The 13223-nt window shown below is 43.5% G+C and overlaps 1 protein-coding gene across 3 annotated transcripts in view; it reads left to right on the top strand.

The window, feature by feature from the left end:
• LOC144737983 (protein mono-ADP-ribosyltransferase PARP14-like) overlaps positions 1-13223 on the top strand; it is a 124663-nt gene that overhangs the window by 98415 nt on the left and 13025 nt on the right. For 2 of the 3 annotated variants that reach the window (XM_078620903.1, XM_078620905.1), the window contains 6 exons: positions 4525-4654; positions 5899-6048; positions 6771-6833; positions 6930-7097; positions 8369-8575; positions 9293-9901. In XM_078620903.1, the coding sequence (XP_078477029.1) occupies positions 4525-4654; positions 5899-6048; positions 6771-6833; positions 6930-7097; positions 8369-8575; positions 9293-9901 (1327 nt within the window). The remainder of the gene's footprint in view (positions 1-4524; positions 4655-5898; positions 6049-6770; positions 6834-6929; positions 7098-8368; positions 8576-9292; positions 9902-13223) is intronic. The other variant, XM_078620904.1, reaches the window with a different exon arrangement.

The raw sequence follows: 13223 nt of genomic DNA, 5'->3' as shown, positions 1-13223 counted from the left end.
CCCAGAGAAACATCGTCGAGCAGTGTAGGTAGCGCTCCCAGCGCTTCATCCTCCGTCCAATTGACGGATCTAAAAGCCGATTCAAAGCGCCATGTGAAAGCACTCCAATCACCCTCGGCGATGAATTCTTTGATTTGTGGAAGGCGATGCCCACGGTGGCAAGCGCGCGCCGCGGGTGTCTCCGACTGACGTTCCCGCTCTCCACCCGTATCAGGCAAAATGGCGGCCGGCGGCCGCGTGGCGGTAGGCGCGCCCAAAATGGCGGCCGACGGCTCCGGCGCAGCCGCTCCACCCAGAATGACGGCATCCTCCCGCGTAGCAGAAGGAATGGCGGACGCAGGTTCTTTCACCGGACTCCTTCCCGCGGCATCCAGTTGATCGGCAATCTGGCGGCCCGCGGCTGGTGAGGATGCCACCGCGGTCACCAGACTAAGCAGAATGGCGCGTAATGACTCGATCTGCTCCGCCATCAGCCGCCACTCGCCTTTTGTTCCTGCAGCGGTCGCATCTTCCGTCGTTCGACGCTGTGAGACGTCGAGAAGTACATTTTCAGCAGGCGGCATAGGGGCTGTAGCTCCCAACAGCTCATCTTCATCCGTCTCGACCTCCTCCTCCGATAGAGGCACAGGTAGGTTCTTTTTTCTGGGGTGCTTGGACATCTTGACGATCGTCCAAACAGTCGCAGAAGTACTTCTGACACCAATGTAATAATTCTCCGGAGACGGATTCGGAATCGGTCTTCTTTATTTTCACTTCACGGTACACTTGTTCCCACACGCTCCGTTGCTGGCAGACAACGGAGAGCGGCAGACTCCCACAACTCCCACCGCGCACGTGGCACCCGGAGCCCCGTTCGCGCGTGGCTCTCACCCCGTTCAGTTCCCCGTCTCCTCTCGATCATCCCTCTCTCCTCCCTCTTAATCCCTTCGTCACGTGGTCCCCCCAGCCAATCCTCCATGGGCAATCTCGACCGTTCTCGATGGTTCCCTGTCACTCCCGGGACCACGCCTCTTATCCGGATCCCCATTAGCTGGGGCCCCAATGGCTGGGCCAATCACCCCTGATGACATGTCGTGATCACGCCGGCCCCACGCTCCCTATCTCGACCCTTATTGGCTACAAGCAGGACCGGCAAGCCAATCCCCCACGTGAACCCACTATAGCTGTTATTACACATTTACTAGCAGCTAGTTAAGATACATCACAAAAGGAGAATTAGTTCAAATATTGATGTTCATTATTCATACATTTATTTCTCAGAAACACCAAAGAATTGGAGAATCCTTATATAGTTTTTTTGCATGATAAAAAAGTAATTACTATTTAGGGTATGTTTTTTAAGTTGTTGTATATGTCGGGTTTTAAAAAATTAATAAATATAATTAAAATCAAATGATGATTGAAAAAATGCGTAATTATCGGAAATTATGCTAATTTATTTAAGTATGTGCATAAAATAATGCTAATTGGAGCCAATCTTTTTAATTTATGCGAACGCATACGATTATTCTAATGTGGGCAGTTATGATAATTAAGCTTAGCTTCGTTGTCTAGGGTCATATTATCAATCGGGACAATACAATGAGTTGTATGAAGTTATCCAAGTGTGATGTAATTATACTAAATTAAGCTCAGCTTCGTTGTTTAGGGGCGTATTATATTATCAATCGGGACAATATCATTATTCTCGCTTTAACATTTACTGATTATGTCAGGTCTCCAAATTCAAATCTCAACGCAGGATACAGTTCTTATAAATAAGATTATTTTGCATGAACTCAGGAAGGAACCACTCATACACTTGTGTTAAGCAATTTTAATTTCTAAACCAAAACATAACACTCTAATACGCGAACTCTCATGCTTGGAATTATCCACAGTATCACCGGAGAAATTTCCCTCATTCTTCCGTACATTTAACCATCAATGATTGCGTTGTTAAACTGGGCAACCGAACAATTGATTAATTCCACCGAGTAACGCGAGCATATACGGCGATAGCAAAACATCCTTAAACATGCATGCGACGATATTCATACGAAAGGCAATAAAAAGCAAATGATTACATCCCGAAGGCAAAAGTATACGTCAATAGATTAATCGGCAAGATTATATAATTAACGAAATGTCTTGGGACAATGTGTGGGTCCGTGTACGCCTGCTTATGCAAGATGCTTATCTTTTGGCTAAGCTTAAATTAATTTGTGGGCAAGATTCTGTGAACCAATAAAAGGTTTAACACAATATAATACCTGTGAGTGTGTAGATTCGTAACGAAGGTTTCAAACGTTTAGTTTACCTCGATGAATCTATTGGTAATTTTGATGCGATTAAAAATAAATTATTGACTAATGTACTTATAGACGACCGTGTTCATATAACTCGATGAGCAGCGATGCCTTCACGACCAGCTAATGTTTCGATTTAAAGCTTTCGTGACTGCAGGGATTCATCTTCTTGGTTCTTTCGGTAAAGTCACGTAAAAGGTAAATAATAAAATAATAAAAATAAAACATAAAATAAAATTCTCACGGAAAGACAGCCCTGTTCTTCACATGAGGACGGCTGCTTGCGTTGTGGCCGAAACGTCGTGAGAATTGTATTTTATTATGTTTTATTTTTATTATTTTATTATTTCCCTTCTACGTGACTTTACCGAAAGAACCAAGAAGACCAGCTAATGGGTCATGTGTGTGTGTGTATTGTCTCCTTGATAAATTATTTGTATTAAGCAGACGCCGGGCGCTGCGTCGTGAGCTTGTGAGGGTGGGGGAGGGGCATACAAACAGCTGCTTGCTCTCTCTCTCGTGTCCATTGCTGGATGACGAGTCGGCACGACGCTCGCCGTCGGCGGTGCGCGATGATTCCGTCGTCAGATAGCGCGCACAGCTCGTCCGCTGCTGGATGTCTTGGTTCCCAGCTGGTGCCGGTCGGTGTGTGTGGTCGAACACACGGCGCTCTTGCTGGTGCTGATACTCTTGCTCACGGGCGGCTGGTGCTGTGATGCTGGCTTGGTCGATGTTTGGCGCTTTCCGCCCTTTCTCGAGGATGATTGCTGGAATTCTCGTCAGCTCAACTCGAATTGCAGCAGCTCGTGGGAGCAGGCACTTAGGGTAGAATGGCTTTCGAGCGATACTTCTTCAGTCAGCGCTGAATTCGCACTGGGTAGCACATCGCTACTCAGCGAGCCTCGCCATTCCGGTTGATTGCTGGCCCTTCTTCTGTTGCTGGAGTCTTCTTCTGCTGGCAAGCTTCTTCTCTCTCAAGACTTCTCTGTGTTGGTGGTGTGTGTGGTCGAGCCCACGGCGCTCTCGCTGGCACTCACTCTCAAAATTTGTGAGGTGTATTCGCACACCTCTTAAACAACTGTGAAAGCTTAGTACAATACAACTTGTCGCAATCCTTGACTTTGCGAGCGACTCAACACATCAGGATAAATGTAGAATAAAACTTTCAGCGATACTGTCGGCTCATGCCGAACTCAGCTCTTAACAACACATCGGCCCTTCTCTCTGCGAGACACGACACCCATGGTTGATGTCGGTGCCTGCTCCCTCGCGAGACTGAGTCCGCACGATCTGTGTTCGTGCTTAATAATATATAATTCCCTCCCCTCTTTCTCTCACTTCTCACAAAGGACCCGAATTTCCTTTGATGTCGCTTTGCTGTGGGGGGGGGGGGTTGTACGTGTGTCTGTGTGTATTTGTTTTACTTTATTGGGGGTGATGATTTGCTTCCTCAAGCGATCTTTTCATCCGTGGAAAACAGATGCCCAACTTCAATAAAACCCTCTGTGAGAGCCACTTTCTTTGCCCAGAGTTTATTATTTCATTGCATTTTACGACCTCCAGATGCTTGGTGTGGCTTGTGCGGGGTAGCAGGGTTAAATCTTTTGGTTTTATTATTTATTATTAAAAAATATATATATTGGCCGAATTATTCTTAATATAAATTTTGGAAAAAGGCCCATATATACAACAAAGTACATTTAAAATAATCCGGTGCTTTTGTTCATAATATTTTCACCTGGATGATAATGATTTATTCTATCCAAGGTACCCTTTTTTGCCGGTATCAAGATAAAAAAAAATAGGCTTTACTCTTTATGGTAATAATGCAAATTTTCAAACACCAAATAGATACACTTCTGCATTAACCACAGATACTTGTGGTAAAGCATGCAAACAAACATGCTTTGATGTCTGCATTGTCCTTGAAACTGATTGGCCTACACCAGAGACAGCCTCCTTTATGGCCTTGTCTTAGAGGTGTTAGGCCAGAGAATGCCAAAAGGCGAACCTCATAAATGCAATGCAAATATGTAAACATGAACTTATTGGGCACTGTACATAGCCAACTATGCGAATCGGAGGTGCAGGGGAAGGACAACAAACTAAACACAAAAAGCAGTTCTCAAGAAATTAGTTTTCAATCTAGATTTGAGAGTGTATAGCTCCAGTGGCTTCCTAATTTATCGGATTGAGCACCAATAGTCTTTGTGCTGTTCACCTTTCTCCACACCAGACTTTTCATGCAGAACTGCAAAAGAAAAATGCAAAAAAAATGAAGAAGTCAGTGTCAGAAGTCGTGAAAGAAACCAGAAGGAAAGGGCATGAAGAAGGCCAACCACAAAAGCACCAAAGATACAACGATGGTGAGTGTTTTACACGGGACGCGTGCCGTTAGACTGCAAAAACTTTGTACTGAACAAATGTTAGCAAATGCAATTGTGTCTGAGGCTACGGATGGAGTCAGAAGAACTAAGTGATCCATTAGTTAATTGTCAGATTTGTTTTACAGGTTAATGTCAGAAGGCAGATTGGAGATGCCTTTTTTTAGTTGACACCCAGACAAAAGAAGATAGGGCCAAGCACAGAGGCACTGAGGTGGTAATATCAGTAAGGTCAGCTCTGGGCCCATCAGGTATCGTTTCTTATGAATTGAGAAGTGAATATTTGCACATGAATCGTGTATGTTTGAATCGTACAAGTTTGATTACACCACAGTCGTTTGTAACAGTGAGATCATTTATCACCTTCGATTGGCACGGTTGACTACGCACGGTGCGAAAAAAGTTTACCATACATTCATACATAAAGACAGTTCAAATCGTTATCAGTGAAAGAGTCCCTTTGCTCATTAGAATGTGCTAATTTAATGTATTTTTGTAAATCTATGCTCAGCCCTGAGGTGCTGGCTTGCACTATCAGGTCTAATGACATTTTAAAACGTGGCTTCTGGTGTGCTTCATGATGCATTGAAGAACATTGATGTTAGGCTTTCAAGCCAATCCGAGTGTTTGTGTAAAAGGGGCTTATACAAGAGAGGGCATAATTGTGACTTAGAGGTCCAAAAGCTGTGGGTGCGAGACATGGCCAGATTTTTTTAGAAGGTAAATCATCGAAATACAAGTTATGCACGGGCACATAAGTACAACTACTTTGTTTTTATCAAACCCATGTATTTGTTAATATTATTTTTTTACGATTTACAACCAAAGCGGTGCAAGGCTGCAGTAAAGGTTAAAAGCCACTGGGTTAGAGGATGATAGATATGTTGTGCGTATATCATGGTTACTGAGCGAGGTATGAGAGTGGTACCCATTGGTCAGTGATGAAGCGAAGACCCAAGGTCGAGTGCTGTAAGAACAGACGTAAGATGGCAGGCGTTGACTGTGGAACAGTTATTGTATATCAGTAAATCCGAGTGACAAGGCAGTGACGTTAATATAACTCCATAATACAGGTTTAATATAACTTATAATGAACTGTTCCTCTTAGATGTGATGCGATAACATTACATCACTCACTCAAGTGGGGTGATTGTGTTCACTGGGCATGGAACAAAAATAAAATCAACATTCATTCTCAAAGTGTTGATGTGTTTTTTTCTGTACAGGTTTTTATTACAATTTGCAAGAGACTGCACTGGGATCGTTACAGATGAACTTTGGGAAAGTGGAGGTGCTCATAACGCAGGGAAACATTGTCAAGGAGCACACGGATGCTATAATTAATGTTACAACTCGTGAATTTTATTCAAAAACAGGTACATTTGGGAAATGGATTTACCGACTGACCGATCTAAATGTATCATTCAATAATATGCCTAGTATTCTACAGTCTTACCTTACCATGAATACATTTTTAAAATATATTCTTCTGTTGTCCTTCCCCCTGCACCTCCGATGAGCACGGCTGGCTACATATGGTGCAAAAGAAGTTCATACATACAAAAACACCTAAGCCCTGATATAGAATTTCTTGATTGTGCAGGCATCAAGTATCAGCTTTTACGCTCGGCAATATTATGGATCAAATGGCTTATTAATAGTAGCAAATACCTATTTTATTTAAAGTCAGCCTTTTAGTATAGTTAAAATATATATTGTTGGCACCAGCAAAATGAATGGCAATTGGCATCGGAAGATTTCTACTGTAACACGCATTATAGCAAACGTCGTACATTTACAAGACTTGTCACGCACACGGTGCCGATCGCTGGACTGGGTTACAGCCTTTCGAGCTGTTTTGCTGTTTTGCCACCGGATAATGTTGGAAGCCGGATAATCGCGGGGTGCCAGATAATTGATGATAAACTGTCTTTGGTGTTTGAACATCTTAACACCTGTTTTTTTTACCAGAAAGGGTAAAACCTATCTTTACTTTCATACTTTGATACTGGCAAAAAAGGTATCCTGTAGGATCACCCTGCCTCACAACGTCATGCCACAGTTACAGCCGTGCTAATATTAACGTCTCTTTTTGTAGGTGTTTGCAGTGCGATTATAAACGCTGCCGGACCAACAGTGCAGGACATGTTTTCTAAACAAGGTAAGTTAAAGTTAAGCGTCAGCTTGATTTTTCACTTTATTTATGGGGTTTTTTTCTGAGAAATGCATTAACTTGTTTTCTTCTTTTTCTCTCCAGTTACTGATTCGGATGACATCGTTGTCACTGAATCTGGAAATTTGAATTTCAAATATATTATTCACATCGTTAATTTTAAAGAAGATTTTACAAAACAACTATGCAACACATTGTACCGATGTGAAATGCTTAAAATTACATCTATTGCTCTGCCTGCCATTGGAACAGGTAAATACTTTATTGTCAAAATGTTTGTTCATATTGTATTGTATATTCCTATGATGCTGCTTACATATCAGCTACTAATGAAACATTAAACAGACAGAAATCCGCTTTATCATTCTGCATCTTCGATTTTTACTGGACGTACCATACAGGACTCACCATTGTGACTTATACTTAAAATCCAATCTCACATCACTTGATTCAAAACAATCAACATTAGGCCCTGTTGATCCATAAAATCACTCTTGGAAAATATGTGCTATGCTTAGCCAATTCAATAACCTCATTGTCAAACCAAAGAAACCTAAGAAAGCCATATAATGGCAATTTAACTATCCATAGAACAATAATTGGAATAGGTGATAAAGCCTTTTGCGTTTACAGCACCAACTGTTTGGAACGACCTTGTTTCCTCGCTTAACATTTAAGATTTGCCTTCTAAAAACATCCTGAAGCAGAAGATTGGCGACAGATATGGACACATTTTAAAATGTTATTTGTAACTTTGAACCTGCCCCCATGTACCGATATAGTTATTTTTTTATTTGCAATATAATTGAGGATATGTGTGTTGTTGTCTTTGTGTGTTTTGGTGCTATTTGTTTTGCTGCCTTTTCCAAGCTTCTGCAATTTGTACTTCTATATTTTAGATAAATATATTTATTTAAATCTTGACCTAAAGCTTTCGTGACTGCAGGAATTCACATTCTTTGGGTCTTTCGATAAAGCCACGTAGATAGAAAAATAATAAAAAATATCACGACATTTCGATCGCAACACCTGATGACGATTGTTTGTGCTGCGATCGAAACGTCGTGATATTTTTTTTCTAATTATTTTTCTATCTACGTGGCTTTACCGAAAGACCCAAAGAATATATTTATTTAGGTGACCTGCTCACCTTTTCTCTATGTTGCTCTAATACCTTTTTTTTATTGTCTGTTGATCTGACTCGATGACCCGTCCCTACTGGACATTAAAAAAAGAGCTCCATAGATCATCAGATTCCTCCAGGATATATACAGATTGTGACTCTATATACATAACCAGCAGTAAACAAAGACAATGCATATATTAGCAGAGCATGTTTGGTTGCATGTTCACCCAAGTACATGTTGTTAATGTGAACTTGATTCCTTGCAAAAGGTTTCTATTTGGTGTTTGAACATCTTAATACCTGTTTTATTGCCAGAAAGGGTAAAACGTATTCTTATTTTTTCATATAACCAGCAGCAGTTCATTTGAACTAATTATGAACATTACAATATCACCAGGCAATCATGGGCTTTCACCTCGAGGTGCTGCTGCTATCATCCTGGACGCGGTGGCTGAGTTCTCTGTGCAGAGGAAGCCCAGGAGCCTACTGCAAGTGAAGGTTGTGGTCTTCATGGCCGAGATGGTGCAGGATTTTCATGAAGAGTTGTTGAGCAGAAGCAAGAAATCGGCACCAGTGGAGAGAGGAATCATGCCCGCCGTCACAAGTAAGACGCTCTACAATGACCGCACACAATAAAACCCCATCAAACTCAATTTTATTTAGCGCTTTATTGGGATATCACCTAGCGGTGAACATTAAAAACTATCTGGTCGACTATCATGCGACATACATCACTTGCCGTGGCAAGAGTGGGCAGGGAAAGTGCTGCGCTGAATGTCTAGAACAGAGGCAGCTCACTGATAAATCTTTATACAGTCCGTTCTCTCGAGCACGAAGGGTTGCATTGCCCTGCAAGATATTCCAATTCATGCTTTGCCTCATGATGCGATGGTGAAAGCGCAATCTGGGAAAAATAATGGCAAACGGTGTCAAAATCTGAAATGGTAGTTTCTCAGTAAAGCCTGTTTTGCTGTGTAATTTTGTATGTATGTTGAACTTCTTTCATGTCATACATAGCCAACCGTGCTAATCAGAGGTGCGAGGGAAGGACAAACTAAACACAAAAAGTTGTTCTAAAAAAATAGTTTGTCAATCTAAATGATTTAAAAGTGCATAGCTCCAGTGGTTTCGTAATATCAGAAATAAGGGTGTTCCAGACAGTCACAAAAGCGCATCTGAAAGCGCCGTACGATGCAGTGACTGTCTTTGTTTGATAATTAGCCAAAAGCCGCTGCTGCGAGGATGACCGGAGTTTGCGTGATTGGTTTGTAAAGCACACTTCGTGTTCTACTGTGTAATGTCCACGAATTTTGACCTACAGGGAAGTTCCAGAGTTTTCCATCATGGGTGCGTAATCGAAGGCATTCTCAAACGCATCCCTCGTTTGAGGTTGTTGAGATTGAGCCAGTCCAGTTGCAGGTGTTTTCAAACAAGGAAGAGAACATTGACAAGGTATTTGAAATGATTGAAACGAAACTGAGCACCGAGGAGACTGAAAGGGAAATTAAAGATCCCCTTATTCAGGAGTTCTCCCCCGAAGAATTTGATGAAATAAACGCTTTGCAAAACAAATATCAAGTTATCATCAAAATAGATGCAAGCGTTGGGTTAAAAATCCAAGGCAATATCGCAGACGTGAGTCACGTTGTAGTGGAACTCCACAAGATAATGAATGATGTGAGGTTAAGGTTAGCAACAGCTAAGGAGGAAGAATTATTGGCAAAGACTGTTAAATGGGTGTATCTGGATAGGGATAACGAAGAGTATGTAGCATTCTCCAAGTCTGCTAATATTGTTATCGAAAAGGCTTACTTACAGAAACAGAAAACGATCTCTATCAAGGACAGGAAAGCATTCGTCGAATTCAATAGAAATGAATTGTCATATGAAGATGGACCAACACTGAAAATTAAACGGAAAAACACCTTAGGTAAGTCAATGAATGCATGTTTTGTCACAAATATTAATGCTGTCGAATCATTGCCACCATCATCATCATTATATCAAGCAAAAAATAATCCAAACACGCTACATTTTCATAAACGTGCCCGATGCTGATGGATTTTGCAATGCAAGCAAGATTAATACTACAACACCTGGCAAGACCATCAGGGCTTACCAGGTCTTGTAGGGACACAGTCACATGGTGAGAGCCCCTGGCTTCTCTGGTTTCATCGCAGAAGAAATAAAATAAACATTGAACCCTCGCTTATGCGCGAGTTCTGGATTCGCGATTTTCTCATTTTAATGCATTTCATCTGGCCACTGTGGGGTGTCTGGTATACAAGAGCTCATGGGCTCGATACCAACCCTCACACTTGCTGTATATTTGGAGTTTGCATGTCTCTCTCCCCGTGGTCGTGTGGATTTTTCTACTGGTTCTCCGATTTTCCCTCTACATTTAGAAGCATGCCTGTAAAAGTATTTTTTATAGGCTGCTATAAATTTACACATCATAAGTCTCTTCGCCATCTTTTGTCATTTGTGGCGAGATACTTCTGAAAAATAGCTTTTAGCTCAGTGGGCCTTACCCGGTAAACATATAATAGTTAAAGAGTTACTAAATGTACACTAATTTGCTATTTGCGACAACGGTATTCGCGAGTGCACATAGTGCCAGACCACCAATACCAGGGAGGTGAGCGCAGAATGTTGTTACATTTGAAATGGTCTACCAAGATTAGACACGCACCCTCGGCTGTCCGCTTTGTTCTCAGTCTCGCAGTAATCCCGCTCCGAACTCGCTATTGTGCATTTTTACATTTACACAGTAATTAGACGACTCGTTTATACGTTTTTGCATAAACGGGTCGACTGTTAGGTCCGTTAAAAAGAACACGAATGCAATCAGGGAAGTGTTGTGGTGAGTGCTCCCCTCAGTGACAAAGTTATAACGTCTGTGCAGCGTTATTATGAAACGCCTGCATCTCCCGAAGAGTCATGCTCCTGAATTCCTCACCATCACCACCACCTCATCCATGGTCATAAAACCATCATCACCACCATCATCAAAGGTAATACAACAAACAGTGTAATTTTATACGTTATTATTGATTATCGTCATTGTTATTGAACATTTACCATTTCTCCCCTATGTTCACTCATACCAGGAACGTACCCCCATTGTTCCAATGGGAACGAGGTTTGTGCATTCACAAGCGTTTTCAAGAACGTAGCTCTCACGGATGGAGAGGCTTTACTGTATTGAATGCAATTGGCAAAATGCCTCATTGCAGCAACACCATCTTACAAAAAAAGTCTTCAGAATTACTGGGGCTTTCCCGTAAATAATTGTTACCACCAACATCTGCATCAACATATTTGATATATTTACAATTGCTGACCACAGGCTCAAAGGCCCAAAAACTTATTTTTAAATTGAGCCAGTTCATGCCCACTTTGGAGGAACAAAAAATAGTCAATGGGAGGTAATTACATAGTCGAGCAGTGCGAGGCAAAGGGCAGAATGAGTATTTCGATCTGTAGTTAGGTGGCTGAACTCGGTAAAGACTCCACAGTCCTGAGATGATCCCTGCGATCTTTGGATCTCCTTCTAAGTCAGTGGTTCTTAACCTGTGGTGTATGCACCCCTCGGAGCCAGATTTTTTTACAAGGTAATCATTGTAAACACAAGTTAAGCATGTGCATGCAAGTCAACTACTTTGTTTCATCAAAGCTATGTATTTATTAGCTTGAGACATGTTTGTAATGATTGAGAACCAAAGGGGTGCAAGGCTGCAGTTAAGGTTAAGAACCACTGATCTGAGTACTCCAAGGTCAAGGCTCATTCCCTGCAGGGGTGATCATGCTTTTTCAGCTTCCAAGTTTTGTAACGCCTTGCCTTTGCTGATGTAGTAACGCTCACGACTCGTTCACACCGGAGTTGGAGGCACACTGGTTTATTTAACACCAACGTTGTGACATACACATTTGAGGGGGTATCGGCCCCCTCACCCGTCTATCTGAGGACACACCTCTCTAGCTAACCCTAGCCTGCCTCTGAGTCCTCCACTAATGGGCTAGGGGAGGCTATCTTGGCCCGACACTGGTCAGTCGGGCCCGGTACCCAGAGTCCAGACCAGCACTGGCTCTGGCTCTGGTACCACGCCACTGGCTCGAGCCTGCGCGGTCCTGATAAGGACGGCGTACCAGGGGGAGTCCAGGGCTCTATCTCAGACGTCTTCCGCCTCCTCTTCTTTAGCTAAACATCACTCCCGAGCCCTTCGATACAATCCCCTTTTATACCCAACCCCTCCCTGAGGGGTGGGGCCCCGGGGGATCATAACGACCGAATCGACCCCCCAGGGTGTCTGGCGCGGACGTCGCAGAGGGCACCTGCTTGTGCACACATGTAGCCCCGCCTACTGTGTTTGTTTACCATAGGCTGCCATGCATAACGGGCTCTCTCTCTAACACCCCTACATCACTCCCCCCCGCATAGCATGCAGCCGTCCCGGCTGCCAACATACAAAAATTTGACAATAAAGGTGCCTTCACCCCCTGACCGCGCGTGTGCCTCACTATTTTTGAACAATAACAGGAACCAGAACAAGAACGCAACAGCAAGATGAGAAACAACCCGACGCACCCCCCCGAATAAATACGAATTCCGTAAAAAAAACAGCTTATATACAACCAGCAGGGAACCCACCCCGCACACACAACAAACGGTGAACCCAGCATATGTACATCCGAGGAGCGGGAAACACACCATCCACACAACACCCAATAAACACAACAGCTATGTACACATTTTCCGGCCTCACAACAGTTTGCGCATTTTAGCGCGCGTCCTTGCAGCGGGCCCCTCACACGGGGTAACCCCGCGTGGCGGACAATCAGGTGGCGACTGTCCGTCTTGAGGTGAGCATTCCTCTGACTCCGCGTGACCCTCGGCATCCGCAGGAGGGGTGATCGGGCGTGCTCCTGAAGGTGGCACAGCCGGCAAGGCATTAGGTGAGAGCGACGGAGACGGACCCAGCAAGTCGGCCGACCCCCCACATGTTTGGCCACGCGCGTGTGAAGTGGGGTTGTGAACCGCAGCGAAGGGTTTTAATCTGGAGGGGTGCACGAACCATCGCCGCTTCCCCCACTTGATGCGCACGCACTGCGGACGTAACACCTCCACCACTTCCACAGGGCCCCGCCACGGCCGCACAAGTTTAGAGGAGGTTGCCAGTGGCACCTGGGGGCAGTGCAACCATGCCTTGTCCCCCGGCTTCCACTGCAGCATGTGCGCTCGACTCAATCTG

Source organism: Lampetra planeri, chromosome 76, assembly GCF_965212315.1.
Source record: "Lampetra planeri chromosome 76, kcLamPlan1.2.h2, whole genome shotgun sequence".
NCBI lineage: Eukaryota > Metazoa > Chordata > Hyperoartia > Petromyzontiformes > Petromyzontidae > Lampetra > Lampetra planeri.
The sequence above is the reverse complement of the archived record's forward strand: the minus strand, read 5'-3'. Positions and strand labels throughout refer to the sequence as shown.